The sequence below is a fragment of the Podarcis gaigeae genome (genome assembly GCF_964106915.1).
Source record: "Podarcis gaigeae genome assembly, chromosome: 7".
Taxonomy (NCBI): domain Eukaryota; kingdom Metazoa; phylum Chordata; class Lepidosauria; order Squamata; family Lacertidae; genus Podarcis; species Podarcis gaigeae.
Genome location: NC_139683.1, coordinates 1,670,231 through 1,696,495, shown reverse-complemented (window position 1 = coordinate 1,696,495; position 26,265 = coordinate 1,670,231). Strand labels below are relative to the sequence as shown.

The 26,265-nt window shown below is 46.8% G+C and overlaps 1 protein-coding gene across 2 annotated transcripts; it reads right to left on the bottom strand.

Moving 5' to 3' along the window:
* Positions 1–564: 564 nt before the first annotated feature.
* On the bottom strand, positions 565–23,606 carry ZFTRAF1 (zinc finger TRAF-type containing 1). Of its 2 annotated transcripts, XR_014566790.1 has the most exons (5): positions 23,148–23,606; positions 10,743–10,981; positions 9,482–9,693; positions 1,062–6,314; positions 565–1,025 (listed from the first exon to the last, which is right to left on the bottom strand). XR_014566790.1 is itself a non-coding variant. In XM_083749295.1 (4 exons), exons 1-4 carry the CDS (start codon positions 23,511–23,513, stop codon positions 5,923–5,925), a joined length of 1,209 nt encoding a protein of 402 aa, XP_083605421.1. In that variant the 5' UTR covers positions 23,514–23,606; the 3' UTR covers positions 565–5,922. The 2 variants fall into 2 exon arrangements, 1 of the variants encoding a protein (XP_083605421.1); XM_083749295.1 differs by having other exon boundaries at positions 565–6,314.
* Between the last annotated feature and the right edge of the window lie 2,659 nt (positions 23,607–26,265).

The window sequence follows — 26,265 nt, the reverse complement described above, 5'->3', positions numbered from 1 at the left end:
GCCTATGCCTGGCATACCAACTCTCTTGCTGCAGCGGGTTTGCAACTTCCTGGCTAGACTACTGCATTCCTCTCTGCATGAAGGCACCCTCCATTATAGAGGGCAGAAACAGGGCATTTGGCATAGCACACAACCCTTCCTTGTATAAATTTTAATGCTGCGATTGAAAAGAGGGAGGGGTAAAAGGATGCTGGCTACTTTTGTGCTGAAATACTTGAGACGAAGTATTGAGGTGCTGAAGGTGAAGCGTTTGGGGTGGGGAAAGAGGCCTCAGGGGGAATTGCTGCAGAAACTGCTGCCCATTTGGTGTGGGCAACTGTGGTCTAACGTTCTGCTTACACCGCCAGCCTTTTCAGTGAGCAGGAGTTCAGAAAATCTATTTCCAGATAGTGAGAGCTTTTCCCAATGGTGGTTCAGCTTCGGGATTATGAGCTGCATGCCACATGCAATCAGCACAGGCCCCTGTTCACCCTTTGGAAGGGACCGTACTCACCCCAGTCCCGAGTTCCGCCTTGGTAAAGAAGTCACGCTTGGGTAAAGCACACACACATACACAGACAGCCATGGGTTGGCAATACTTTTTTTTGTTTTGTTTTGTTTAAACTACATTACATACAGAAACTTCAAACAAACGCAGACCAGATAAAGGAACAAAAGAAATCATTCCCAACAACATTTAAAACCGTCCCTCATTTTTTAAAATGCCATTTCGGTATCATGTGTAGTGCTCGCAAAAATGGGGAAGACACAAGGTGGGACGGGCGGCAGCGGCAGAAGCTTATGGCCAGGTGCCCCCAAAGCTGTTACGCTGGAGCAGCTGCAGCCCCCTGTCCCACATCTCCTTGGCCAGCCTGCAGGGTGGAGAGATGGAGGGGGTGATGACAGAAGTGGCAGCCTTCCGTTATACAAGCGCCTGGAGACTGACACTGCCCTTCCCACTTTCTTCTGGTTTCAAGCCGGAGCTTCCAGTTGGATTCCAAGGTCCAACAGAGAACCCCTCTTTCTTTCTCTCTCTCTCTCTCTCTCTCTCTCTCTCTCTCTCTCTCTCTCTCTTTCTCCACAAAAAAGAAGAAGAAAAGATCAACAGGAACACAAATAATGAAAAATCAGGCCAAGTACAACGGACATACCATCTTGCAAACAAACCATTAGTTTTCTTTTAAATTATTTTAATTCTACATTCGCTAGTTAAATAAATTACCCACAGTGAATACTGTAAGGAGGTTTGTGGTCTGCCAGTCCTTCAGGCCCTGGCATGGATAAGCATGCTACAATCTTTAGGCGTCTAGCACAGAACTAGACAGATAAGGCTCAGCTACCAAGTAGAAGTTTGACAGAGTCCCGTAGTGAGGACAGGGCAACCCAGGAGGAGGAAGAGGAGGTGGTGGTGGTGTGAGGCAGGGAGGATGAGAATGAAAGCAGGGAAGCAAAAATGCTGGCAGTGGCAAGCCTGGCAGGGAGATATGTCCAAGGAGGACCCCCAATCACACAAATGGTTCCCAGCAGAAGATCAGAAAGTCTTAACATGCTTCTCATGTCAAGCCCTGGGAAGACTTCCTCAGCTTCCACTTTCAAAGTGCTTGTCCTTCACTACATACAGATTCTTGGGGTGGCCACAGTTGCTCTCTTCATTTCAGGGAGGGAGGGAGAGCTCTGCAGCCAATTCCATCCCTCACTTGGCTCTCGGGGAGAATTAACCACTGCCACGATGTGATCATGCCTAAACAACAGCCTCTCAAGAAACAAGGAGGGTCCCTTCTGTCCCATGAGCCACTGCTGTTCCGACACATTGCCCCCTCCCTCCCAGAAATACTGGAGAAGTCAGAAGCTTGGCAAATAGATAATAGATTCTTGCAATAACTGTTGGGAGGGGGAAGAACTGCCTTCAATTATACAGGATAAAGGGAAATGATGTCTAGCCACTGGCTAGACTGAGATGATCAGCCACTAAATGTCTTAGAAGAGGAATCTGCTGGGGAAGGAAGAATGTGGCAGCTGGTCTCTTTTTAGGAGGTAGGTGCCAAATGTATTGAAGTGTCTGGATGGGAGAACTCACACCCAAGAAACCCCAACTCTGGAAAGGAGCCGAGAGGTACAACCGCCAGGCTACAGCTTGTTTGCAGCACAATTCAACTGCACTTCATTCAAAGTTACGACATCACAAATTCCTCTAGACCTTCGCTCCAGTCGTCAGTAGCCAACTCTGTCTCCTCTACTCCTAACTAGAGCAAAAGGTCTCCTTTTTTTTTTAAAAAAAAAGCAGCAACAGGAGACATACAGATGACCCAGAAGGAAAAGTCCACACATGAAAGACTCCATGGGTAGCATTCAACTAAGTTTTAGAATAGACCCACTGAAATTAAAGAACATAACTAGGTTAGACCCATTAATTGAAACAGGTCTGCTCCAAAGTAAAACAAATTTGAATAGCATCCTATGGGAGGACCAATCTCTCAAGTGCATTCTGAAAATATTGACAGGTGTTCTCTGGTAGGATCCAAAGGGAGGGAGAGGGAGAGGCTCCACTCAGTTTGCCATGTTCTGAATCTCAAGGATCAAGCCCATTTCGCTTCCCACACCCAAGTGGGATGCCAAGCAAACCCCCTCTTTCCACTGGTGTTCCTCCAGAAACTTCCATCTCTCGAGAGAGAGGTACAGTACTGCCTATTGGACAAGATGGTTCACAATCTCATCTTCCTTCTCTTCCCATCCCCAGGATTGTGTTCCGTTTCTTATGAGAGGGGTCTGAAGTCCTGCTAAGAACACCTACCTCCTAACTACCACGGTAGCTCTTCCAACATCCAACCGGTAAGAGCTACTCCCAAAGATGCTCTTGCATCTAAGTTACATGACCGCATGCCAAACATCAGGGTCTGGGAAGTTCTGGACATAGGCATCATCAGCACTTTTATTTTCCATTGCTAGACTCTGTGGGAACTGATGTTGCCTTTTCAATCTACATGAGGATGAGGTCTGAGCTTTCCTATGGCCTTCCAGAGACAGGCTGCAGCAAAGGCAGGCTTTCCTAGTATATCACTTCTACTCATAAGTTACGGTTAATGCTGAAGCCAGTCCCTGGAAGCATGACGAGCAGATTTCTAACCTCTGCATGAGTGTATACATAAGCTCCTTCTACAAATAAAACTTTGGGTGTGTGCATTTATTTCCAGAGCAACCACAGTACACGAGTAAAGTAGGGAAGAACTATTTCAAGTCTAGACCTGCTCCAGTTTAAGGATTAAGTGATGTGCAAATTCTGGCTATTATTTAGAGGTTGCAGTCTTGAAATCTGCTCCACAATAAAAGGATCCATGAGCTTTAGTTCCCTGCCATCCACGTCAGGACAAGCTGCAAGCTTCCTCGATCCACATGTTCTGCACTTGAGCCCAGAGACAGCCTCTTCGTTCCAAATACCTGAGAAAGTGCTCAGTGCTGGTTTGCATTCCCAAATACAAGGAAGACAGTTGCATGCACACACAGGCATCTAAGGGGCAGTCTTGTGCCAAGTGTTTTGAGCAAGTACGCTGCCCTTCACAGACCATTTCAAAGGCTGATCTTCCAGGCTGCCAATTCTCAAAAGCGCCCATTACAAGAAGTTGCCTGGAGGGGGGGCTTTAGCATGCAGCCTGCTTTGTGGAGATCTTAAGAACTAGTTCCTGGTTCAGAGTCCTTGCAATTAGAACACCTTAGGGCAAGAGAGACATAATTTTGGCTTTGGCAACCCTCAACTGGTAAAACAAAAACAAAACCCTGCCTAGTTGGTCAGTAATTCCTAATCACCAGCTAAAACAAACAAACAAGCCACAGCTGTATGCATGTCTGAAAAGCTCTTCCTCTGAAGCTCACAACTGTTTCAGATATTCCATATATCTCACCCATGCTGCTCAGGAAAGAAATTCTGCCTTCACATTCCCATCAGACAGGACTGATATAATATGGGGCAACTCCTTTGCTGAACAGTTTAAGATGCCATCAGCTGGAACATCCTGCTAAACAGCTTGCCAACCTTCAATTCCCGTTATCCCTGGGCACTTTGCTTTTTCTAAACACATGCTAAGACATTCTCCTACTCTGGGACTCCCAAGAGCATGTGGCCTGCTAAAATGAATGTGACCCAGGCAGTCACCAGGAGCATTTGCTGCCCTGCCAGGACAAACACAAGACGGGTGTCTACATACCTGGCATGGCACAGTGTGCAGCTGGTGGGCCGCACATAGCTTGGTGGTTCACAGTGACAACAGACCAGCCTACTCCTGGGACATCGCAGACTAATTCCCCACATTTCTAAAAACGCTTCTTTGACTATCACCTGCCATCACTATGACCAGGAGGCTGAAGGGAGAAAGGCGGACATTAAAACTGGGGGGGGGGGGGATGGGGACTGCTTTGCTACCCTTTTAACAGCAATAAGTCCCAAGGAGGACAACACCAGCAGCAAATTCTCATGTTTTAAAAAACATACCTGATCCAATTAGTCCATATAAAGCATACATTGCCACCAAAAGTAGCTTCCTTTAAATAAAAAAAATGGCATGAGGATGAGGGGGAAGGAGTCAAAAGGAGAGGGAAGAAAATCATCTTGGATGTGCAACGTAACCTATTACTTCCTCATGATACAGTCTTCATCCACCACCAATTCCCCCCACCCCAGTTAAAAATATGTTTAAGAGCATCAAGCAAAATATCCCTGTAGATCTCGTTGAAATTTGGTGAACGGCCACGCTATCCTCATCCATATATCTATATATATATATATTACATACATAAAATCACATTGTAAAATTGCATAATTACTAGAAGAGCCTGTTAACTCATTTGCACAAGAAAGAAAGAAAGATTTTTTTTTCAAAGTATTGGGAAAGTTCCCAAAACAGACAGAATAAATCACCCTGCATTCCGAGAAGCCTGCACTGATTTGGGTCAGTTCTATGTAGGTTCCTATCTAGTCTGTCAAGATCTCAAGCCTGATGGTGGGGGGACTGGGGTGGAACAGAAGGAACAGGGCAACGCCGGGACCTCTGTGGATTCTCTCCTCGCGAAGTGCAATTCAAGCCATGTTGAGGATGCTACTTCCTGCCAGAAAGGAAGAGCCAGCAACTTTTCCATTTGTCATCATTAACCTTCTATTAATCCTGACTTCATTTCAAACGCTTCTTCACCAGCCAACAGCTCAACCGTACGGAAAAAGCTGGGAGGGGGGGGGATGATTTGAATTACTGATACACAAATGCAAGATTGGTGAGCCCGCTACTCATTCATGCCACAAAGCACCCAGTACACTATTATCTCCCCTCTCTACAGAACTTGTTAGAATGTGGCATTTTAGCCCACTTAGAAGGAGCCTGGCAAAAAGCCCCTTGCCTGGCAGGGAGTGGGGGTCTCTGAAGATGACTTGGTTATAGGAGAATCTCCCATTTGTTTTATTCCAGTAAATCGAAGACAGAACCCACCACTTCCAGATTCTACCCAATTCTTGCTACTATTATTCAAGCCAGAATGTCTCCCCACCAGGTCAGAAGGACACAGTGAAGGACCTTAACACCGCCACCCAACCGCCCTGACACTACATTGTGGAGATCACACACAATCATGACACAGATGCAGCCTTTTCACAATGTATTGATTGGTGGTTGCCAGCTTGGCGCTCTCAAGCCTCGTCAGTACCCTGCACCGAGCCGGTTCCCCAGTCGCCTGTTCCTGGCAGAGATGGAGAGAGAGACGAGGAAGGTAGCGGCCGCTCAAAGCTGTTGTATACCACACATGCAAAATGTTCTCTTTAAAATAATCAAATAACTGTGGAATCATAAAGGGGTCGAGGCAGCCGTTCGAGGTAACTCTGGTTCAGTGGTGCACGCTTTTTCTCTCTCGCCCTCTCATTCTCTCTCTCGGTCACTCCTGGAAAAGCCAAGCTTTGCTCTACGCTTACTTCTGTATCTGGAATATAAAGAGACGCAGGTTGATGTTCTTGGCTGCCAGCAATTTGTTACATTCCACAGAGTCTATGATGGGGAGCGGCACGTAGTCCGTTTCGTTGTTCTCGTTGGTAAAGACAAAGTGATAGATCACAGGGTTGATTTTCACGTCATCGTAAGGTCCTTTGAGCAGCAGGAACGAGCACTCCATGGGCGAGTTGATCTTGCTCTTGAGAATGAGCTGGAAGGAGAGAGTCCGCTTGCACGACAAGTTAGGGTTTCGTTCCGAGTCGTTAACTCGAGCCTTCAATACCCAGGTCTGGTTCAGCACCGTGAACCGCGGAGTCTCGTAGTAGAGGCGGGTGATGAAGTCATCTGTTCGGTAAGGACGGAACTGAACCTCTGCAAGAGAGCGAGAAGAAGGGGGTTGGGGGTGTGTGGAAGAAAGGAGACACACAGTTAAACCAGAGAAGTTGGCAGCAGAAAAAAACAAAGCTCAAGTTACCTGTAGCTACTGTGAGGGGCCTTCTCTGCCAGGACGTAAGGAGACAACAAGGGTGAGAGTAGCCATTCAGAGCTAGTTAGGGGGAGAAGCAACTTGGCTTCTTGGAGGGGAGGGGAGTAGGGAAGAGGAGAAAATGAGATAAAACATCAATGCATTTTAACACTTAAAAAACCACTACACAGTTTCATCATTGCTTAAGTTTGCAGGGGGAGGGAGGAGGGAGGGAGGGAGAGAAGTGGCAGGGAAGCTCAAATGTGAACAATGCAACCACTGTTACTACAAAGCTGTCTGTCTGGAGCCACACTGCCTGAAGGAACCCTGCGGGAGCGTCAGAAGTAACCAATCCAAAAATCACCACTCCAGGATGGGAGGCGTCTGGAAGCAAGAGGATTTCTGCTCCATGTTCGTTTATCGCAGGACATGGAAGGTGCTATCACCGAAGCATCTTCAAGTCTTCTGGTCTTGCCCTCCATTCATTGCACGATGCTGCCCCACTGAATAAGGAGCATTTCCTCAAGAGGCCACCAGCAGCGGCTTGTGGTGCACAATCACATCACAGCTCTAAAATTCAGACTTTAGGTCTAAGGCCAGACCCTTTACCACACTGGAGGCCTCTTCAAGTACCCGATTAAGAATTCTTGGGCCACTGACAGGCAGCGAAGCCAACTCATGCGCCATTCAGAATTGTAGGGGAAAGGCAGCTGGTTCCAGATTCATTATGAGTGTCCATAACAACATACGGGTGCATAAAAACCAAGTCAGACAATGCAGTTCATGTAACACAGCACCTTTATTTTATTGGCATTAACGATACAGATCTGTAGATGGCACAGTTAGGTATCACCACAATGCAAACCAAGAAACAGGGAGTGGGGTGGGTGAAGAAGAAAGCCTTCAGGTTTTCACACAGTGCAGAAAATCCTGGGGTTAGATACATGAAAGACAGAGAACAGTACACTGAATCATTGAAAGCTCTATCCAATTTAGCACAAGTCCAGTGTCAGTCTCTTAAAACCCTTCTCCAGCAGAGTCCACAGTGCAACGAAGTGCTGTGTTTTGTTCAAGTATATCAAGATTGTTGGCTCAGTGTTTTAAAAGTCTTTGGTGTACAAAACCCATGGAATCTCACAGAAACTCAGGGACAGGGAACCTCTGTGTACATTTTTGCATTCTTCGGTGTTTCCGGGGAACGGCAGCAACACCTGGACAAAGGAGGTGATGGAGTTATTCAAGCCACACAATCAGCCCGACTCAGCACTTTTGATCTCTCCGTGTCAAGCAGCGACAGCCTCTCTGGACAGAGGCCGCCTCTTTTCTAAGGCAGAGGAAGATCTCCACCCCTCTTCTCTCATGGGCGGAGGCTGCGCAGCGTTCAAGGACACTGGGCAGGTGAGCGCTACCCTCAGCAGCCAGCTCTCAACCTGTGCAGGTTGAACCCACCACCCTTGCCCTCAGCACTGCCACGCGGGCACTGCCTAGCTCTTCAGTAGAGCCGTTTCCTTGCGGTTCTCAGATCTGGCACCACCAGGGTGTCCAACTGAACTATCTGCCACCCTCAATTCCGGCTGCTTTGCCCGGACAACAAGGAACTTCTCAGGAGGGAGGCATCTGGCCACCTTGCTACACATCCCAAGTTCACCAGGACTCTTATTGTCGCTTTGCTTTTTCAAGCTCCAAGCACCTTTTCTAACTTAGCCAAGACAAGCAAAATCCTCTTTGCAGGTTGCAGCACTTCCTGGGGCAACAGAGAAAATCCACTACTTCTCAGGACTGGAGACAACAGGGTGAACTCATTCAGGTCCTCTCTGCAGGAAAGGTGAACATTTACAGCAAAACAAAGGAGGTTTCAGTATCTATTTTCCCACCCCCAATCAATAAACAGTGATTTTTCCACACATTATGCTGAACATGTTGCCAAGACTACTTCAGGAGTCATACCAACGGAGTCAGAGGCTTACCTGGAAAAGCAGTTTAGTTCTATCAGGATAAAATGACAGCTTCCTCCCTAACCTTGAAGATTTACCTTTATGGTTCCCCCACTTATGGGGGAAAACACTTTGCTGCTAGGTCAAGAAAACCAGGAAAGGGCTCCACATCAGGAAAGGAGGACAATGTTTCAACCTCTTTGGAAAAGGGGTTGGATGGAAAACTCCCAAAGTTTTCAAAATATGTATAGCAACCACATGAACAACCAACTCTCTGAATAGTAATCAAAACTTAAGCTGGAAGGTGCAATAATACTTCATTTCGCAAAGAATAGATTTCATGTAGAGTTTACAACCTAAGTAACATGGATATTAATACACCAAATTCCCAACCAAACTGGATGACTGACAAAGGGCAATCAATATTAAAACACTGTCCCGTCCCCGTCCCCCCGCCCACTGTCCCCAACCCCATACAAAGCAGCAGAACCAACACTGGTTTTAGGCCTTAGTCTGAGACCTGGCTCATCAGCCCCACAAATGCAACTACAACGCCTTACCTGGAGCTATGAAAGGTCCTTCTTCCACGCGACATCAATGCTGCACAGTGGAATAATCAGCAAAGAAGAATGCCAAAGAAGCAGTCAGTTCTGCTCAAGAAGATAGCCTCTGAGCGCGTGGCTCAGGGACCAGAAGCTGTGCACAGACCGTGCAGCTTGTGACACACAAACACACACACACACACACACACACACACACACACGGTCACTTTTCTTCCCAGGCCCTCAGCATCAAGTAAAACATTTCACACACACACACACACACACACACACACACACACACACAGAGGTTCACCCTTAAACCTGAACTCTCAAGTGGACAAGGAGGTTTCCTGGGGCAGACATTTTGTGCTGTAGCCCTGTCTGATCAGCAAAGTCTCGCTCTTCTGATCTAGAGGAACAGTTGCTGAATGTTTATTTAATGAAAACAAATTAATAAATGTTGCATAAGAGAAACACGACTATCAATAGGCAAATGGCACTAATGTGCCAAGGGGGAAAAAAAGCAAGGAAAAGGCAACCCAGCATCAATCACAAAAGCTCTTTTTATCTATAGCCTGATCAAATCCCAGCAATTACCTGTATAGCCAATCTTCTCGAAGCTGAGCAGGCCAAATATGCTGTTGTACAGCTGCATCTCCTTTTTATGCGTTTGGTCCATTTCATCCAGAATCTCCATCAGCTCATTCCCCGTCTTTGTTGGGTGTGTGCACTCTGCCTCGTGTACGGTCAGCTCGTGGAAAGGGCCTTGCCAGGGGCACCCAATCCGCTTGTACTTGCACCGAGTAACTCTACAGGCGGAAAGGAGGGCAAAACTCAAATGAGCAGCTGTTTCGAGTAGGATGCCAGGGCGGATGGAGGTGGGGTGGCACACTGCGCAGCAACGCTCAGGGCAAAAAGTAGTCCCAAAAAATGACACACAAAGGAAAGGACCCTGGAATTCCAACCCTTGATATGAAAGATTCACAAACTACCAGACCCCTTTTTCTCCCCCAGGACAGCTGCACTGCACTGACCACAGCTTCCCAGCACAGGTATCAGAACAGAAAAGCTGTGCCTTCATCGCCAGGAAAGCGCTTGTCGATAGGACACAAATAAAATGTTTCATCACTGAAGAACAAGACCAGACATTTTAAGTCATCTCATTACATTACCATTCCTCTCGCCCCCGTGGCCAAGGCAAGGCCGCTGGTCTTTATACCACCTGCTCTGGCACCCTAAATCATGGGCTGCCAGCCTTTTTGTACCTGTGGGTCCATTTCAAAACTGGAGAAACCATCATGAACAAAGACATTGCCTATTTACCCTGGCATTTGGCTTTTAATTGGGGCCCTCTGGTATGATGATACCCTAAGCCTTGTATTGGCTTTCATCTTACAGTTGGGCAGGGTAGGAGTCTTCCTTTTGGTGTTATTGAAGTATGAACACTTTTAATCTTTAATGTTCTTTCATCTTTTTGATCTTATTTTAATTTTTTTGTATTCTGCATGCATTTATAACTGTAAGTTGCTTTGAGGCATTTTATGTAGTAAGCGACATAAATGCTCATCATCATCATCTTCATCACTACCCTACAGTTTTCTATGGAACCGGAAGATGGGTAGCGTGTGCACACCCACACGCACACACCCACGCACACACCCACACCCACACACACCAAGAGTGTTCCTGCAAAAGATTTGTACAATACATATTAAGCACAGAACCCCAACTTCGCTGACGACTAGAGGGAGTGCCCCTTTTTCCTGTCGGCACCATTCCTGCCCATCCCATACCATCATAGCAAACTGCCTTGGATTCAACAGCAACTCTTTGCTAAATGGCAAGAAGAGCCCTTTACCTGTCCTGGCATTCTTCTTTCTGATGCCTCTCCAAAAGAGAGCGAGGAAACTGACGCATGCAGAAGCCGCACTCCGACGGTAGCTCGCTCACTGCTTTCTCTACGGCAAGATTTCGGCAGCAGAGGCTCTTGCTGATCTCACAGCGACAATTCGGGCAAGTGGCTTGCTCCTCTTTCAGCCGGGCATCTGCCAGCAGGTGGATGAAGCACCCAGCGCACATTAAGTGACCGTTTGTACACTGCGAGAAAAAGGAAAACCAGAACTTCAGAGGTTTTCTAGAATTGCAGAAGATTCACTCAATCCCTGTGTCATGCTTGAGTTTGACCTAGCTTATGTCATTTATACTTCCATTCTTCCTTGCCTACATACTAATGCTACTAATACTACTACTAATAATTTATTATTTATATCCCGCCTAGCTGGCTGGGTTTCCCCAGCCACTCTGGGTGGCTCCCAATTGAATATTAAAAACACAATACAGCATTAAACATTAAAAACTTCCCAGTGTGGTGTAGTGGTTAAGAGAAGTGGACTCATAATCTGGTGAACCGGGTTCGCTTCCCTGCTCCTTCACATGCAGCTGCTGGGTGACCTTGGGCCAGTCACACTTCTCTGAAGTCTCACAGCCCCACTCACCTCACAGAGTGTTTGTTGTGGGGGAGAAAGGGAAAGGAGATTGTTAGCCGCTTTGAGACTCCTTAAGGTAGTGATAAAGCGGGATATCAAATCCAAACTCTTCTTCTTCTCCTCTTCTAAACAGTTCCCCATTCAAAAAAAATTCAATTCTCTACACTTAATTTTTATTTGCTCAAGAAGCCCCTTCATTGCATTCCTCACCTCTAGTGAGAAAAAGAGCAGGGATGGAAATGACTTAGAATGCAGTTGTCCTCTCTATGTAGGCAATCATGGCCCAAGGCCAGCATACTTGCTTCAGACCCAGCCACTCTGCAAGCTCAAGGAGGTCCATTCGTAAAGTGTTCCAGAGCAAGAACCCGAGAAGCATCCCTTTCAAACATGCGGAGGACCATGTTCTCAGCCCACCACACAACTCAGGGACCTGAAGGTTATTTTGTAAGCTGCAAATGAGGTGAGAAAGACTGTACAACGCTGTCCAAAAATAGTTGTGCCTTCCAATCGGCCAAATACATTCAGGCTAGGCAAGCCTGCTGTCCTCAGGCAATCAGTCTCAACAGGTACAGTTTACTTAAAGTCACCAAATATACAGCTGGGAGTCATCTAGTCAAGTGCAGAACATTCGATAACAGAGGTGCCTCTTTTATCCACCTTCCTTAATTTCTTGCCAACTTAAAGAGCCCCATCTCAAGTGTGTTTATCCTCCCATTCATTCAGATACAGACCTTTCTCAAAGAAGAAAAGTGATCTGCATAGACCACCCTACACTTCAGCTGCAATCCAAAGACACGCTTCTTTAGGATGAAACCACAGTGAGACCATGAGACTTATTTCTGAGTGAATGTGAACAGTACTGTGCTGTAAGAGACCTACCTACAGGAGGTTGAGACAATTCTAGAAGAGGCTGTATTCTACTACTGCTTACTACATACATATTTAGCAGTTTCCAATCTGAGCCTGATGAGTTTGTGCACATGGATAAAATCCCACTACTCAGAATTTGAGGGCAGGTTTGCAAACCACTACGGTGAGTCTAGGCAATAATCTATTTAATGTACCGGATTGATATACAATCTTTTCTTCCAAGGTGCTCCTTTTACTCAGTCACTACTTTATGCTATTTTCATATCACAGCAATGCTAATGCACAAACATCACTATATTTACTTTTCTGCCCTAATGCAAAACCAGGTGAAGGATAGCAACCAAAAGAACATCACTGAATCATCCCTTTATAGGGCTTTTAATAAACAAGGCTTTGGCCTCGGAAGCACAATTGTGCCCTGCATTTAACAGACCTGTCTTTCCAAGTCCTCATGAGGAGGAGGTGGCAGGCGGCTCGGGAAACAAGAGCCTGGTTTTTCCCGTTTATTCTCACTCAAAACACCACATGGTGCTTCATAACCCTAATTAAAGAAAAACAGAGCAATTATACTTTAGCACCAACACAGGAAGCGGCTGTCAGTAACAGCACCTACAAGCTAGGATGGTGGAGTCCAAATGTTGGGATTACGTCTACCTATAAATCTCAGCCAATAAAGAGTGGGGGGAGGCATGAAAAGCCATAGATCATCATTTCACTGCCTCTTTCACCAGTTTGTCTCATAAACCACATACAAGGCCAAGTACAAGTGCAGTTATACACGAAAGCTGGACGGAAGGGACAAAAATAATCCAGCACCCAGCCAACTGCTTCCATTTTTTATTCCTTTTAGCCTGCCTTCCTTCAGACTCATCAACATCTGCTGGCACTTGTGCAGAGGTATCAGAGGTGTGTGATGCCTTTTACATTACTAAAAAAAATTAAAATAAATAAAAAGCAAACATACCTGAACTCTGCATTTTCCTCAGCCATACCCCCTCCCTTGGGAGATATTTCTTACTTTTGGGATTTATATACCACTTGATTGTAAGAAAACCTCTAAGGCATTGTTAAGTCTACAACTGCCCTCATCCCTGACTACTGGGGATAATGCAAGTTGTAGACTGACATTTGGGGACTCAACACTGAAGAACACTGCCTTAGTCTGAGCAACTTCAGCAGACATCTCCCTCTGGCCCAGTATCATTGCTGGTCAATTTACAGGTCTCTTCTTCAAGCACAGATAGAAAATAAATAGCTTAGACCATGCAAGCATTGTAAACTCTGCCTGCCCAGGGTCACTGCTAACCCTGAAGACACCACGCAACAGCTCTGCTGGATGAGATTCCACTAATATACTCGTGACAGATATATTTTTGCCACCACCATAAAGGGGAACCTCAAATGCGCTCTAGATTCAGTTAGCTCTCCATCACTGTCTCACTCCCAGAACAGAAACTTGATTTTTCTTTTCCTGTTAGGAAAGGAGGGCTCCACCTGCCTCCTGTACGAGGAGCCATTTCTCCTAAGTAGGTAACAGCATAACAGAAAATACCCCAAAGCAGTTGCTCCAAACCAAGTGATCTGTAGGCTGAAGTAAAATGAAGGCACAACACCTGCAGGACAAACACAAATAAATAACTCTGTGCAGAGGGGCTGAATATTCACAAAACCATGTTCCACTCAATTTAAAGACCAGTATGAATTCCCCTGACTCTATCGGCCAGGAATTCATCAAAGAGAGAGAAACTAGAGCAATAAGTCAAAATCCTCCTTGGCACCAAATATACACATCGCCACACACTCTGCCTTAAACAGGAACACTGGTGTAGCAAAGATTTCACAAGTGACCTGTAAACAAAGCCTTTATGTATTTGCTAACACCATTTCTACATTGCCAAATAGCAGGGCACTCTCTGGGTGGTTCACAAAACAGGTTAATAATAATAATAATAATAATTTATTATTTGTACCCCGCCCATCTGGCTGGGTTTCCCCAGCCACTCTGGGCGGCTTCCACAGAGACCAAAAATACACTAATATGTCATACATTAAAATCTTCCCTGAATAGGGGTGCCTTAAGATGTCTTCTGAATGTCAAGTAGTTGTTTATCTCTTTGACATTTGGTGGGAGGGTGTTCCATACGGCGGGTGCCACTACCGAAAAGGCCCTCTGCCTGGTTCCCTGTAGCTTTGCTTCTCGCAAGGAGGGAACCGCCAGAAGGCCCTTGGCGCTGGACCTCAGCATCCAGGCAGAATGATGGGGGTGGAGACACTCCTTCAGGTATACTGGGCCGAGGCCATTTAGGGCTTTAAAGGTCAACACCAACACTTTGAATTGTGCTCGGAAATGTACTGGGAGCCCTCCCAGTTAAACAGTGGACCTTCCAAATGCTGTCAGTCTACAGCTCCCATCAGCATGGTCAATGGTCAGGGATGATGGGAATGATAGTCCACCAATATATCAAGGGTCATGGGTTAGCCACCCAGAATAGAACCATAAAATACAAGGATAAAACCATGTGAAAACAGCCACAGAATAAAGCCAAAGCAAAACCAACAGTATTGCAAAGATCTTTTTTTAAAAAGGCAACCCATTTTTAAAACTGAAGAACTAAAAAGCTTGGGGAAATTAAGAAAGGTTTTCATCCGACAGAATCATCCAGAAAAGGGCCTCAGAAGATGATATTATGGTACACATGGGCATATATGGGCGGAGGCTGGCACTCCTTGGCCACAACCTGTTTTTTACTTTAATACCAGCATTATGAAATGGGTCGAGGAATGGTCAGCCAATGCAGATGACAGAGCATAATATTAACCATCATGATGCCTATTTTGAACCAACTGAAACATCTGGAGGGTTTTTTAAAGGCAGCCACATGCATGACGCATTGCAGTATTCCAAAATGGTGATGACAGAATGTGGGTAATGGTGGCAACGCCGTTTCTATCAAGCTGATCTATCAACCACAGCCCTAAGACGATGAGAGAAGGCCACCTATGTATCCAGCAAGAGTACAGTGGTACCTCTGGTTACATACTTAATTCATTCCGGAGGTCCGTTCTTAACCTGAAACTGTTCTTAACCTGAAGCACCACTTTAGCTAATGGGGCCTCCCACTGCCGGAGCACGATTTCTGTTTTCATCCTGAAGCAAAGTTCTTAACCCGAGGTATTATTTCTGGGTTAGCGGAGTCTGTAACCTGAAGCGTATGTAACCTGAAGCGTATGTAATCCGAGGTACCACTGTACTAGGTCCAAGAGCACCCCCAAACTATAAACCTAATTCTTTAGAGCAGGGTTGGCTAATGACCCCATTGGCCTCCAGATGTTGCTGGACTACAGTGTGGACTGAGTCTCCGTTTACTGACCCTCATTCAGTATACTACATTAAGTTAGCAGGGTGGGCATGATGTCATTCATCCAAGGATTCTCAAAGAGGCATCTAGACTAAGGTTACCCGACATCCTCGTTTCCCAGGGACAGTCCCCAGATTTACAAATCAGTCCCCATACAAAATCCATTGGAGTTGAAAAGTGTCCCCAGATTCATTGAAAAAAATCTGGTAACCTTAATCTAGGCAATCATTAGACAATAGGTATGGGGTTTCTGGGGCAACAGCTACTAATGACAAGAGTAAAGAAGGTCAAGTATACTGCAGAGGCGCACAACCTCTCAACAGGATGAAGTCACCAGGGACAGCATCACTAACAGAGCCAGGCAGGATCTGACATCACAGTATGGCTGGGGGAAAGCAGGGGCACACAATAGCTCTGTTTAGGCCACCCAGGTGTAGTCAGGGGTTTCAGTGTGGAAACCTCGGGTTCAAACTTCACTCAGATGATTTCAACAAGTCACTATCCCTTGGCCCAACCTACCACACAGAGTGCCTAAAATGCCAGCTGTAGGCTACTTGGAGAAAGGGGAGGGAGGCAAGTCGCATAAATAAATCTGTTAGAGAGCCCCTTGCCTTTATCTGCTCCTCTTCATTTACTAATCAACCGCATGTGGGCCTGAAAAGAGACTGTGGCAGCTGGAAGACATGGGTATACAACAAACTGGGACAGGAAAATGGGGTATAAAACACACACACTCCAAGCAAAGAAGGATAGATGCATCATGCCAAGAATTGGATTGATCAAAGTAACATGTCAAGTTAAGGAGAGGCTAACTACATTCGTCTATGGAAACATATTCCCTTCAGACACTCATGCAAGGTTACAGATGCTTCTGGCAGCCTGAGAGACCTTTCAGTCTAAACCCTGAATCCATCTACCTGGCAGCAGAGCAGAGCACAAGAGCTGCGGCAGACAGGCAGAATTCCTAGAAACATTTCAGAGAAAAATGATGAATGCAATATGATCATGAAACGCCCAGTCCTGACAAACTAGCCTCTCAACAAGCCCACACAGCTGCCAAGGCCTATGCTTACTACTGTAGCAAACCCTGAGTTGGGGGAGGGAATAACTCAGTAGAAGTGCTTCTGCCATTTCCTAAGCTGAAGGCACTCAAGAAACCTCTCGCCTCTTTTTCTGAGTCTAGACAACATCGGTAGGCTCCTGCAGCATATAGGCAGGGGCTCAAACCCCTATTCAGTGAAAGAATCAACAGATACACTCGACTATAATAGGCAAGTCTCTCAGCCTCAGTTCTGTTGCCTGCAAAATATGCCATTATCTGCATACTGTATTTCTATTTGCAACCACCTAGCTCTCAGGACTGCTGTGAATACAAAACAACCTTCCAAAGCATTTGCACATCATAGTATGAGTTATATAAATGGCACTTATTACACAATTCTTTCTGACACTGAAGCTCTTCGGGAAGGGCAAGTTTGCCTGAACACTCAAAGCATTCAAGGCTACCTACCAGCCAGGACTGTATCCTGCAACAAATCTGTTTACACTCTCAGGGCATAGCCCCTTCCTGTTTCTAAGCTGCTTCCTTTGAACTAGGTTGCACAATTTGCACAATTTGAAGGAGCTTTGCAGTAAAACCCTCTTCCTCTCCTCAGCTCTGATTGCTCAACAATCTGGGCACTGGTTGTCACCTGGTGGGTCAGGACGCCCCACTGCTGCATTGCGACTTCTTCTAAGGTGGGAACACCCAACAGCAGCATATAAATATATGGTAAACAAGCAGCTAAAAAGAGACTTCCCTAAATGCACGGTTGGACTAAAGATGGGTCCTGGGTCTGAACAGGCTGAAGACTTCTGTTCGAGGGCAACCAGATCTATACTGTGAAGTAGACAAGACTCCAGGGGTTTCAGACAGGCGAGGGAGGAACCTATTGCATGAACTGTTACCACTGAGCTACAGCTCATCCCCAGTCTTCTCAAATGAAGCTGCAAGAATACATTCCTGGGCTTGGAGCAGCCACAGACAACTTTGAACTGACCTTTCCAGGAACCCTGCTTCCTTTTGCAACCTTTAACACAAGTAGTATGCTTTCTTAAACACCTTCCTCTGTACCAGCCGCTATCCTTCGCTGCTTAGGTTACAATCCCCCCAGTGTGCAAGAGAACACCAGCTTTTACTTGCTTCCCCAACTGTATGGAAAATGTTGTATGGAAAGGAGTGGAAACAACTATTTACAAATCTATGACACTTAGTTCTGAGGCTCAAACCACAGAATGGCAAAACAAGGCAATTACTCTTAGTTTAGATAAAATATTTACACAAAGCCTCTACTAAAGTTGCAAACATCAAATAATTGAAAAAGAACAACCAGAACTAACAAAAAAAAAAAAAAACACAACAACATAAAAGATGGACATCATAAATCAGGAATAATAGGTCAGCGGGTCCTGGAACTTTTCCATAATTTATTATAATTATTTGTGTCCTGCCTTTCAGGATATTTGAAGGTGGCTTACAAACAACATCTAAATGCATAAACAAACAAACAAACAAACAAATAAATGACTTAAAAAATTCAAGACATAAGTCAACAGAGTCCTTCCCACACAGCGGTTGGTGAAGGCCAGTTAACTTTAGCAGGTGGCTGATGGTCATTGGACAGTCTGGCTCCCGGCCTCTGTCCTTCCAAGAAGACAGCTGGTAGATCGGCTTTGAAAGTGCCACAACTCTGGCACCATGATCATAAACTTTAAGATTCAGCTTCTAGTCATCTTTCTCCTGACCTGCCAGAGCTGGGATGGTAAGCAGAGTGTTTATTAGATCTCACCTAGCAGGGGTGTCTGTGCATGTGTCATGTGGGGAGAGACAGCCTTTGAAGGTCACGGATTTTCAAGATCAAGACCAGCACCTTGAACTGGGTCCAGAAACAAACTGAACAGGCTGACTATATGTACATCTCTCAGTATCTGAGACGAGCAACTGCATTCTGTATCGGCTGAAGCTTCTCAATTATCATGGAGCCTCATATGACTGCAACAACCACTGGACTCCAGACACAGATACTGTATTAACACAAAATGCTTCCATTATTGTCCCTGCCAGACTTTAATTGCCTGTGTGCTTCTCCTCATAGCGCTGCAACCAACAATGATGCTTTTCTTCCCTGGGATCTTGAGCTTGTTTTCAAACTGGTAAAGCTATCACTAATCCTGCTCTTCCAAAAATGAAATGCAATTCCTGCCCTGTTTTTCAGCAAGGAATTATGGAGATGGCACATCTGACATCTCTTTATTCTACAGTGAGGCAGCGAACACTGCGCGGATATTATTAGGGCGCAACCACCAAAGTGTAACATCACCAAGGCGATGACCTTTGCATTTAGGGACTTAACTAAGCCAAGTCACATGCTGCAAGTCACATGTTCCATGCTTCTGGTTCACACTTGGCTTCTCTAAGTTCGAGTCCTTGTTCTGCACCAATTAAGTGCAAACATTGGGGGGGGAGGGCAGGGGAGAGAACAGGAGGCTTTCATGCAGCTGAACAGCCAACAACAGAGGCACAACTGGACATAAGTCCATTTGATTGTTGATTTGTTTGCACAGATTGCCTGAAGAGTCATCTGTGGCTTCTTTACCCTAAAATGTTTGCAGGAATTAAATGGAGCACAAAAATGGGGGGAACGAAGCAGGTTCTGATAATGAAAGCGCTAAACAAGCACTTTAAGGGAACATCTTTGCAAAACAGGGAAGGGGGTTTCTCCAAGCTTTGGTGGACACTGCAGAGCTCTTCATTACCAAAACAGAGAGGCAAAAAGCATCATCTGGTAGCAGTACCTGAATTTATGCATGGAGCTCAGGAAGCCCAGAGCATTCTCTTGGTCAGAACAGCAAGGCACATCTGTCAGCCAAAACAACACACCAGACTTCCTCCCCAGCAAGAGGATCTGGGACTTTTAACAATGTCCATACAACTTCTCTGGCCTCTCCATTTCTGATCAGAAGTCCAACAACATCCCTTGACTTCTTTGAAAATAAGTGCCAACGCTTAATTTTGTTAAGATGATTTTAGTACCTTGCAGATAATTCTGAAAGTTTTGTGCATTTGTAAGGTGGGAGGAACTACTTGGAAGTTATAGTCTGGATGTTCTCATTTAGGTACAGGAGGTGGGGGCTTGGTCTGGCATATCTTTGGAAGTAGGTAGAAAGGAAGAAGAGAAGAAAAGAAAAAGAAAAGAAAAGAAAAGGAAGAAGCAAGCCACAGTTTTAAAAGTGAAGATAGTAAGTATCTCTAATTCTGTAGAGAAAGACAAGCAGATCTTTCTCATACATATAGGAAAGTAGGAACCCAGTCCCTGTAAAATTCACTGAACCTGTAGGCTAAATGAGGTTCTCTGAACCTTTCCCAATCTTCTCACCACTGTCCCTTAATGTGTCTCTACTGCCTCTCTTACTCACTCGCTGGATCACCACCAACCTTACTGTATGCTTGTGAAACATGGACCACTTATAAATGCCATCTCCAACTCCCTGAAAGATTCCATCAACGGTGTCTCCGAAAAAATTTACACATAACTTGGGAAGACAGGCGAACTAATGCCAGTGTACTGGAAGAAGCAAAGCTCACCAGTGTTGAAGCAATGATTCTTCAAACATCAACTTTGTTGGACTGGTCATGCTGTGCAGATGCCCGATGATCGTCTTCCAAAGCAACTACTCTATTCCAAACTTTGAAATGGAAAGCGTAATGCTGGCGGTCAACAATAGAGTTTTAAAGGCTGTCTCAAGGCAAATAAAAAAAAAATGTAGTATAAACACCAACAATTGGGAAAAACTTGCCTGCGAGCGCTCCAGTTGGAGAACAGCCTTTACCAAAGGTGTCATGGGCTTTGAAGACACTCAAACGCAGGACGCAAGAGAGAAACGTGCTAAGAGGAAGGCACGCTTGGCAAATCCACACCGTGATCAACTCCCATCCAGAAACCAATGTCCCCACTGTGGAAGGATGTGTGGATCCAGAATTGGCCTCCACGCTTTAATGAGTCACTTATAGACTCATTAAAACCGTGTTTATGGAAAACAATCTTACTCAGCTACGAGTGATCACCAAAGAGAAGAGACTGCCTCTCTTTTATAGCTGTCAGGCTGCTCTCCTTCCAATACTCATGCACACATTCACTAGGTATAAAGATAGCAGAGAGGAATTCTCATCATATGCAAGCAAAGTATCTTAAGGAATCACAGCTGATGAGACTTGCAGAGTCAGTGGCAACAAGAAGAATCAACACACTGAGAAGTCCCATCCAGCACTTTGAACCATAAAACAGAGTCAGGAGATGGTGATTTCTTGAACCTGACCTCAGGGCAAAGGGAGTCCCTGTAGATGAGGGGAGTTGTACAACGGTTCACTCCTAGTTCACCATTTACATCCCAACAACTCTCACTCCTAGTGGTACCTCGGGTTAAGAACTTAATTCGTTCTGGAGGTCCGTTCTTAACCTGAAACTGTTCTTAACCTGAGGTACCACTTTAGCTAATGGGGCCTCCCGCTGCTGCTGTGCTGCCACCACACAATTACTGTTCTCATCCTGAAGCAAAGTTCTTAACCTGAGGTGATATTTCTGGGTTAGCGGAGTCTGTAACCAGAAGCGTCTGTAACCCGAGGTACCACTGTGCTTACATCCCACCCTTCCTCCAAAACACAGGGGGAAAGGAAGCTCAGAGCAGCAATTATGAGCAGAACAAGTTATACCACAGGTTGAAAGATCAGCAGCTAAACCTGCCACCCAAGAGGCTAAATTAATGAGTCAGGAGCAAGCAGCACACAGGAAGAGGTATGAGGTGACCCTGCCCAAACGCTCGATAAATGGAGATCTCCGACAAAGCAAAACAAGGTGGGCGTGTCTGATTTGTGGAACTAGATAATTGTTTCTATTTTAGGGATTTCTCCAGCATGGCTTGCAGAAATACAGCATAATGGGAAGGGGGGAAATGTATGTACGTTATCTGATGGACACTCACTCTGTGCAAGAAGGTGGGAAGAACAACGCAAGAAAAGACACAAGCACATCTCTCCGATTCAAGTGGTTACTGCCTCCCTACTTCTGTACTTACCTGCCATGATATTGGCTATTCCGCCCATAATATGCACTGAAGGAGGGGCAGAGGGTGGGGGAGGAAGAGAAGGGGACTGATCCACACCACTATTTGACCAGTCCGGCAAGAATAATCAGTTAAACACCTTAACTTAGAAGACAACCCACCTGCATTATTAAGTGGTGATCCTTAGAAAGCGCGGATTTAACATCATTTTTTAAAGCGTGGTTTTCTCTCCCCCCTCCCCTATTTCAAGCATTTCCTTGCATTTCTCCCTTCATTTTGAAAAGCTCCTAACCCAACCCAAGGGCGGCGGAGACTACAAGTTTGAAACGAGCGAAAGGAGATGGGCGGCTCAGGAGTCACAACTGACATGGGCCATTTCATGATGGGCCAAAGCTTGGCAGCCCATGCCTTGCAAGCATGCATGCAAAAGGTCGCGGGTTCAAATCCCCATGGCACCTGCAGGTAAGGCTGGGAGAGAGTCCTTGCTGCCTGCCAGGCGTTTCCCAACCTCAGGTCCCTAATAATAATAATAATAATTTTTTATTTATACCCCGCCCTCCCCAGCCAAGGCCGGGCTCAGAGTGGCTTACAAGCAATAATAAAAACAAGATGAATGATTACAACTTAAAAACAAAAAAAAAATACAACATTAAAATAATGGAACATTAAAATATTAAAATGTAGCCTCATCGCAGGAGGAGAAGGAAAAGGAAAAAGAGAGGTAGGGAGGGAGGGAATCAAACTGGCTCCAAGCCAAAGGCCAGGTGGAACAACTCTGTCTTACAGGCCCTGCAGAAAGAGATCAGATCCTGCAGGGCCCTGGTCTGGCCGGAGCCAGTGTTGAGAAGGCCCTGGCTCTGGTTGAAGCTAATCTAACGTCCTTAGGGCCCGGGACCACTAGGGTGTTGCCATACCTTGAGGCTCTCTGTGGGGCAGACCGGGAGAGGCGGTCCCATAGGTATGAGGGTCCTAGGCTGTGAAGGGCTTTAAAGGTCAAAAGCAGCACCTTAAATCTGACCCTGTACTCCACCGGGAGCCAGTGCAGCTTGAAAAGCACTGGGTGAATATGCTCCCATGGCAGAGACCCCGTGAGGAGCCCCTAGAAGCTGTTGGACTACATATCCCATCATCCCCGACCCCGGGTCCTGCTGGCTAGGGAGTTATAGTCCCAAGAACCCCCGAGGTTGGGAAAGCCGGGTGGAGACCCTACTGAGCCAGGTAGGGGCCTGGCTCAAGACAAGGTCAACGCTGCCTGCGTTCCTGTGCATCCCCGCTTACCTTCGCGTTCACACGAACACCTGCCCCCAGGTAGCCCTTCCTTCCCGCCCCGGGGCAAAAAGGTTCAGCGGGATGCAAGCCCCTCGGAATGCCACCACTGCGGAGAGAGGGGAACCCGGCACGTGGGAAGGGGACCCGTACACGCGTGTAGGAGGAGGACGCAGGGCGCACCTGGTAGACGGAGGCCTTGGGCAGGTCGAGGCACACGGTGCAGCAGAGGACCGAGTAGAGGCGCTCCTCCAGCTTGACGCCGCCGCCGCCGCCGCCTCCCTCGGCTCCGCCCGGCAGCTTCAGTCGCTTCTTGGGCGGCGCGTCGGAGTCGCGGTCGCCGCCGGGCTCGGGCTGCCGGACAAGGCCGCCGCCGCCGCCGCCTCCCCCCGCGCCCGCCCCCCCAGCCCCGAGCGGCGGGCCCGGCTCCTCGGCGCCCCCCGGGCCAGGCCCCGCCGCCTCCCCCAGCGCCAGAGGACCCCCGGCGCCCGCCGCCACCACGCCGGCCGCCGCCCCGCCGCCGGGCTCGCGCTCGTCAGGCCCCGACATGGCGCTCTGGCTCGGCCGCGGCTGCTCAGCCCGCCGTCCCCAGGCCCGCCTCGGCCGCCTCAGACGCCGCCATCTTGCTTGGGCCGCTCCGCTCCTTCTTCCCCCCGCCCGGCTCCTCCGCCCGCCCCCTCGCCCACACGCCCGGCCAATCACAGCCACGGGGCGTCGCGACCCGCCGCCCGTCAATGGCGCGACGTAGGACGGGCAGCCTCTCCCCACCAATCCTGTGCCGGCTCGCCTCAGAGACGGGACAAGGCTCCGGGAACGCCCCTCCGAAGCAGCCAATCGCCCCTCGCGGAGGGCGGGGCTACGCGCTGCTGGGGCAGCACAAAAGACCAACTCGCCCCAGCGCCCGTTGGACTCGCTTTCCCAGAAGCCTCCGCCGGGGGAGAAGCCTCCGCAGCCTTTCCCCAACCAGCTGTTTGGGGCGACGACTCCTGTCAGGCCCACCTCGCAGGGGCTGATGGGAGTTGTAGTCCGAAAGGTGTGATGCTGTAACAGCTGAGTTAGGTCTGGGAGAGCCAGGCTGGGCTTCTCAGGGCAGGGAAGCAGTTCTGCAATTTGATGCATGAGACTTGGGGACATTTTGCTCCTCAGGGATTCTGCCCTGCAGAGAAGCATAGAATAGACCCATCAACTTGTAGGGACTCCAGGGGTCATCTAGTCCAAGCCCCTGCAATGCAGGAATCTCAGCTAAAGCATCTGTGGCAGATGGCCGCCCAAGCTTTGCTTAAAAACCTCCAAGGAAGGGACGGCGGAAGAAGATTGGAAGAAATTTAAGGACTATCTTGGGAAATATTGCAAAATTAATGAATGTTAGAATGATGTTGGTTTGGAAAATTAAGGGGTTTTTCAGCTGTAATGATTAAGTAAAAAGAAAAGAAGGGTTGAAAATTAAATGAAAATTAAGGGAGAGGATTTGCTGAATTAATAATTAGAAATTGGAATACAAAAAGGGGAGGTATGATGTGGTTGGGGAAGTAAGTTATAAGAAAATAAGGGAATGAAACTTTACTTGTTTTTAAATAGTTTTTAGTTTTGTACTTTGTTTATTTTTTATATTTGTTATTTTTTGTGTTTGTGTTTTGCTTTTATTATTGTTTTTCTATGTATAATCTTTGAAATTTCAATAAATATTTTTTTTTTAAAAAAAAACAACCTCCAAGGAAGGAGAGGCCATCACCTTTTCGACAAACAGCTCTTACTTTAGTTATCTCCCGCTTGGACTACAGTGGTACCTCGGGTTAAGAACTTAATTCGTTCCGGAGGTCTGTTCTTAACCAGAAACTTTTCTTAACCTGAAGCACCACTTTAGCTAATGGGCCTGCCACCGGAGCATGATTTCTGTTCTCATCCTGAAGCAAAGTTCTTAACCTGAAGCACTGTTTCTGGGATAGCAGAGTCTGTAACCTGAAGCGTCTGTAACCCGAGGTACCACTGTACTGCAATGCGCTCTGTGTGGGGCTACCTTTGAAGGTGACTCGGAAACTGCAATTATTCCAGAATGTGGCAGCTAGACTGGGGACTGGGAGCGGCCGCCAAGACCACATAACACCGGTCTTGAAAGACCTACATTGGCTCCCAGTAGGTTTCTGAGCCCAATTCAAAGTGTTGGTGTTGACCTTGAAAGCCCTAAACGGCCTCGGTCCAGTAGACCTGAAGGAGCGTCTCCACCCCCATCATTCTGCCCAGACACTGAGGTCCAGCTCCGAGGGCCTTCTGGCAGTTCCCTCCCTGCGAGAAGTGAGGTTACAGAGAACCAGGCAGAGGGCCTTCTCGGTGGTGGCACCTGCCCTGTGGAACGCCCTCCCACCAGATGTCAAGGAAATAAACAACTACCTGACATTTAGAAGAAATCTGAAGGCAGCCCTGTTCAGGGAAGTTTTTAATGTGTGACATTTAAATGTATTTTTAATCTTTGTTGGAAGCCGCCCAGAGTGGCTGGGGAAACTCAGCCAGACAGGCAGGGGTACAAATAAATTATTATTATTATTACTACTACTACTACTACTGTCAAATCTCCCTTCCTGTAACTTGAATCTGGGGATTTGGGTCCTCCCCTCCAGAGCAGGAGAAAACAAGCTTGTTCCATCCTCCATATGACAGATGTTATAAGAAAAATAGTGCTCCTTTTCCCTTATGGAGTATCTACAAGCCCCTATAGAGTCCTTAAATAGGTTCTCTATCGGTAGGAGAAAATAACAGAGGCCAACCAGAGAATATTGAGAAGCAAAGCAGCTAGTAAGCCTGATCTTTATTAAACTGTTGCAACAGGGTGCCCCCTTCACACGCAGGAGGCAGGAGAGGAACCCAGAACAATGGTGTGCAAGCCCTTATATAGACTTTTGAAACTGCCTCCCCTGTAGCTCAAGACCACCCCCCAAAAACAACATCATACATACATCACTGAAGGAGGCGGGTCTACAGCAGAAATCCTGTCTTCCAGGATACCTGCTAATGGTCACTGAATGCTTATACCTGGGCATCCTGGCCATTCCTTTGAGATGGTAAACAGTTTAGTTCCCGAATCTCTTACATATATTGATAGTTTGCTCAGCTTAACAGATACTTGCCAGACTGTATTTGAAAAGGGAGGTGTAAGCTCCTACGGTCCAAAGACAACCAGAAAGCTTTTCCCATTTCTTTCCTCCTTGCAAGGAAATATTTGGGAAAGTCAAAATGCTTTCAGGATTGCTCTCCTCTACTGTTTCAGACACTATACTTATGCATGTGTGTTTGCCTTGTACATTTA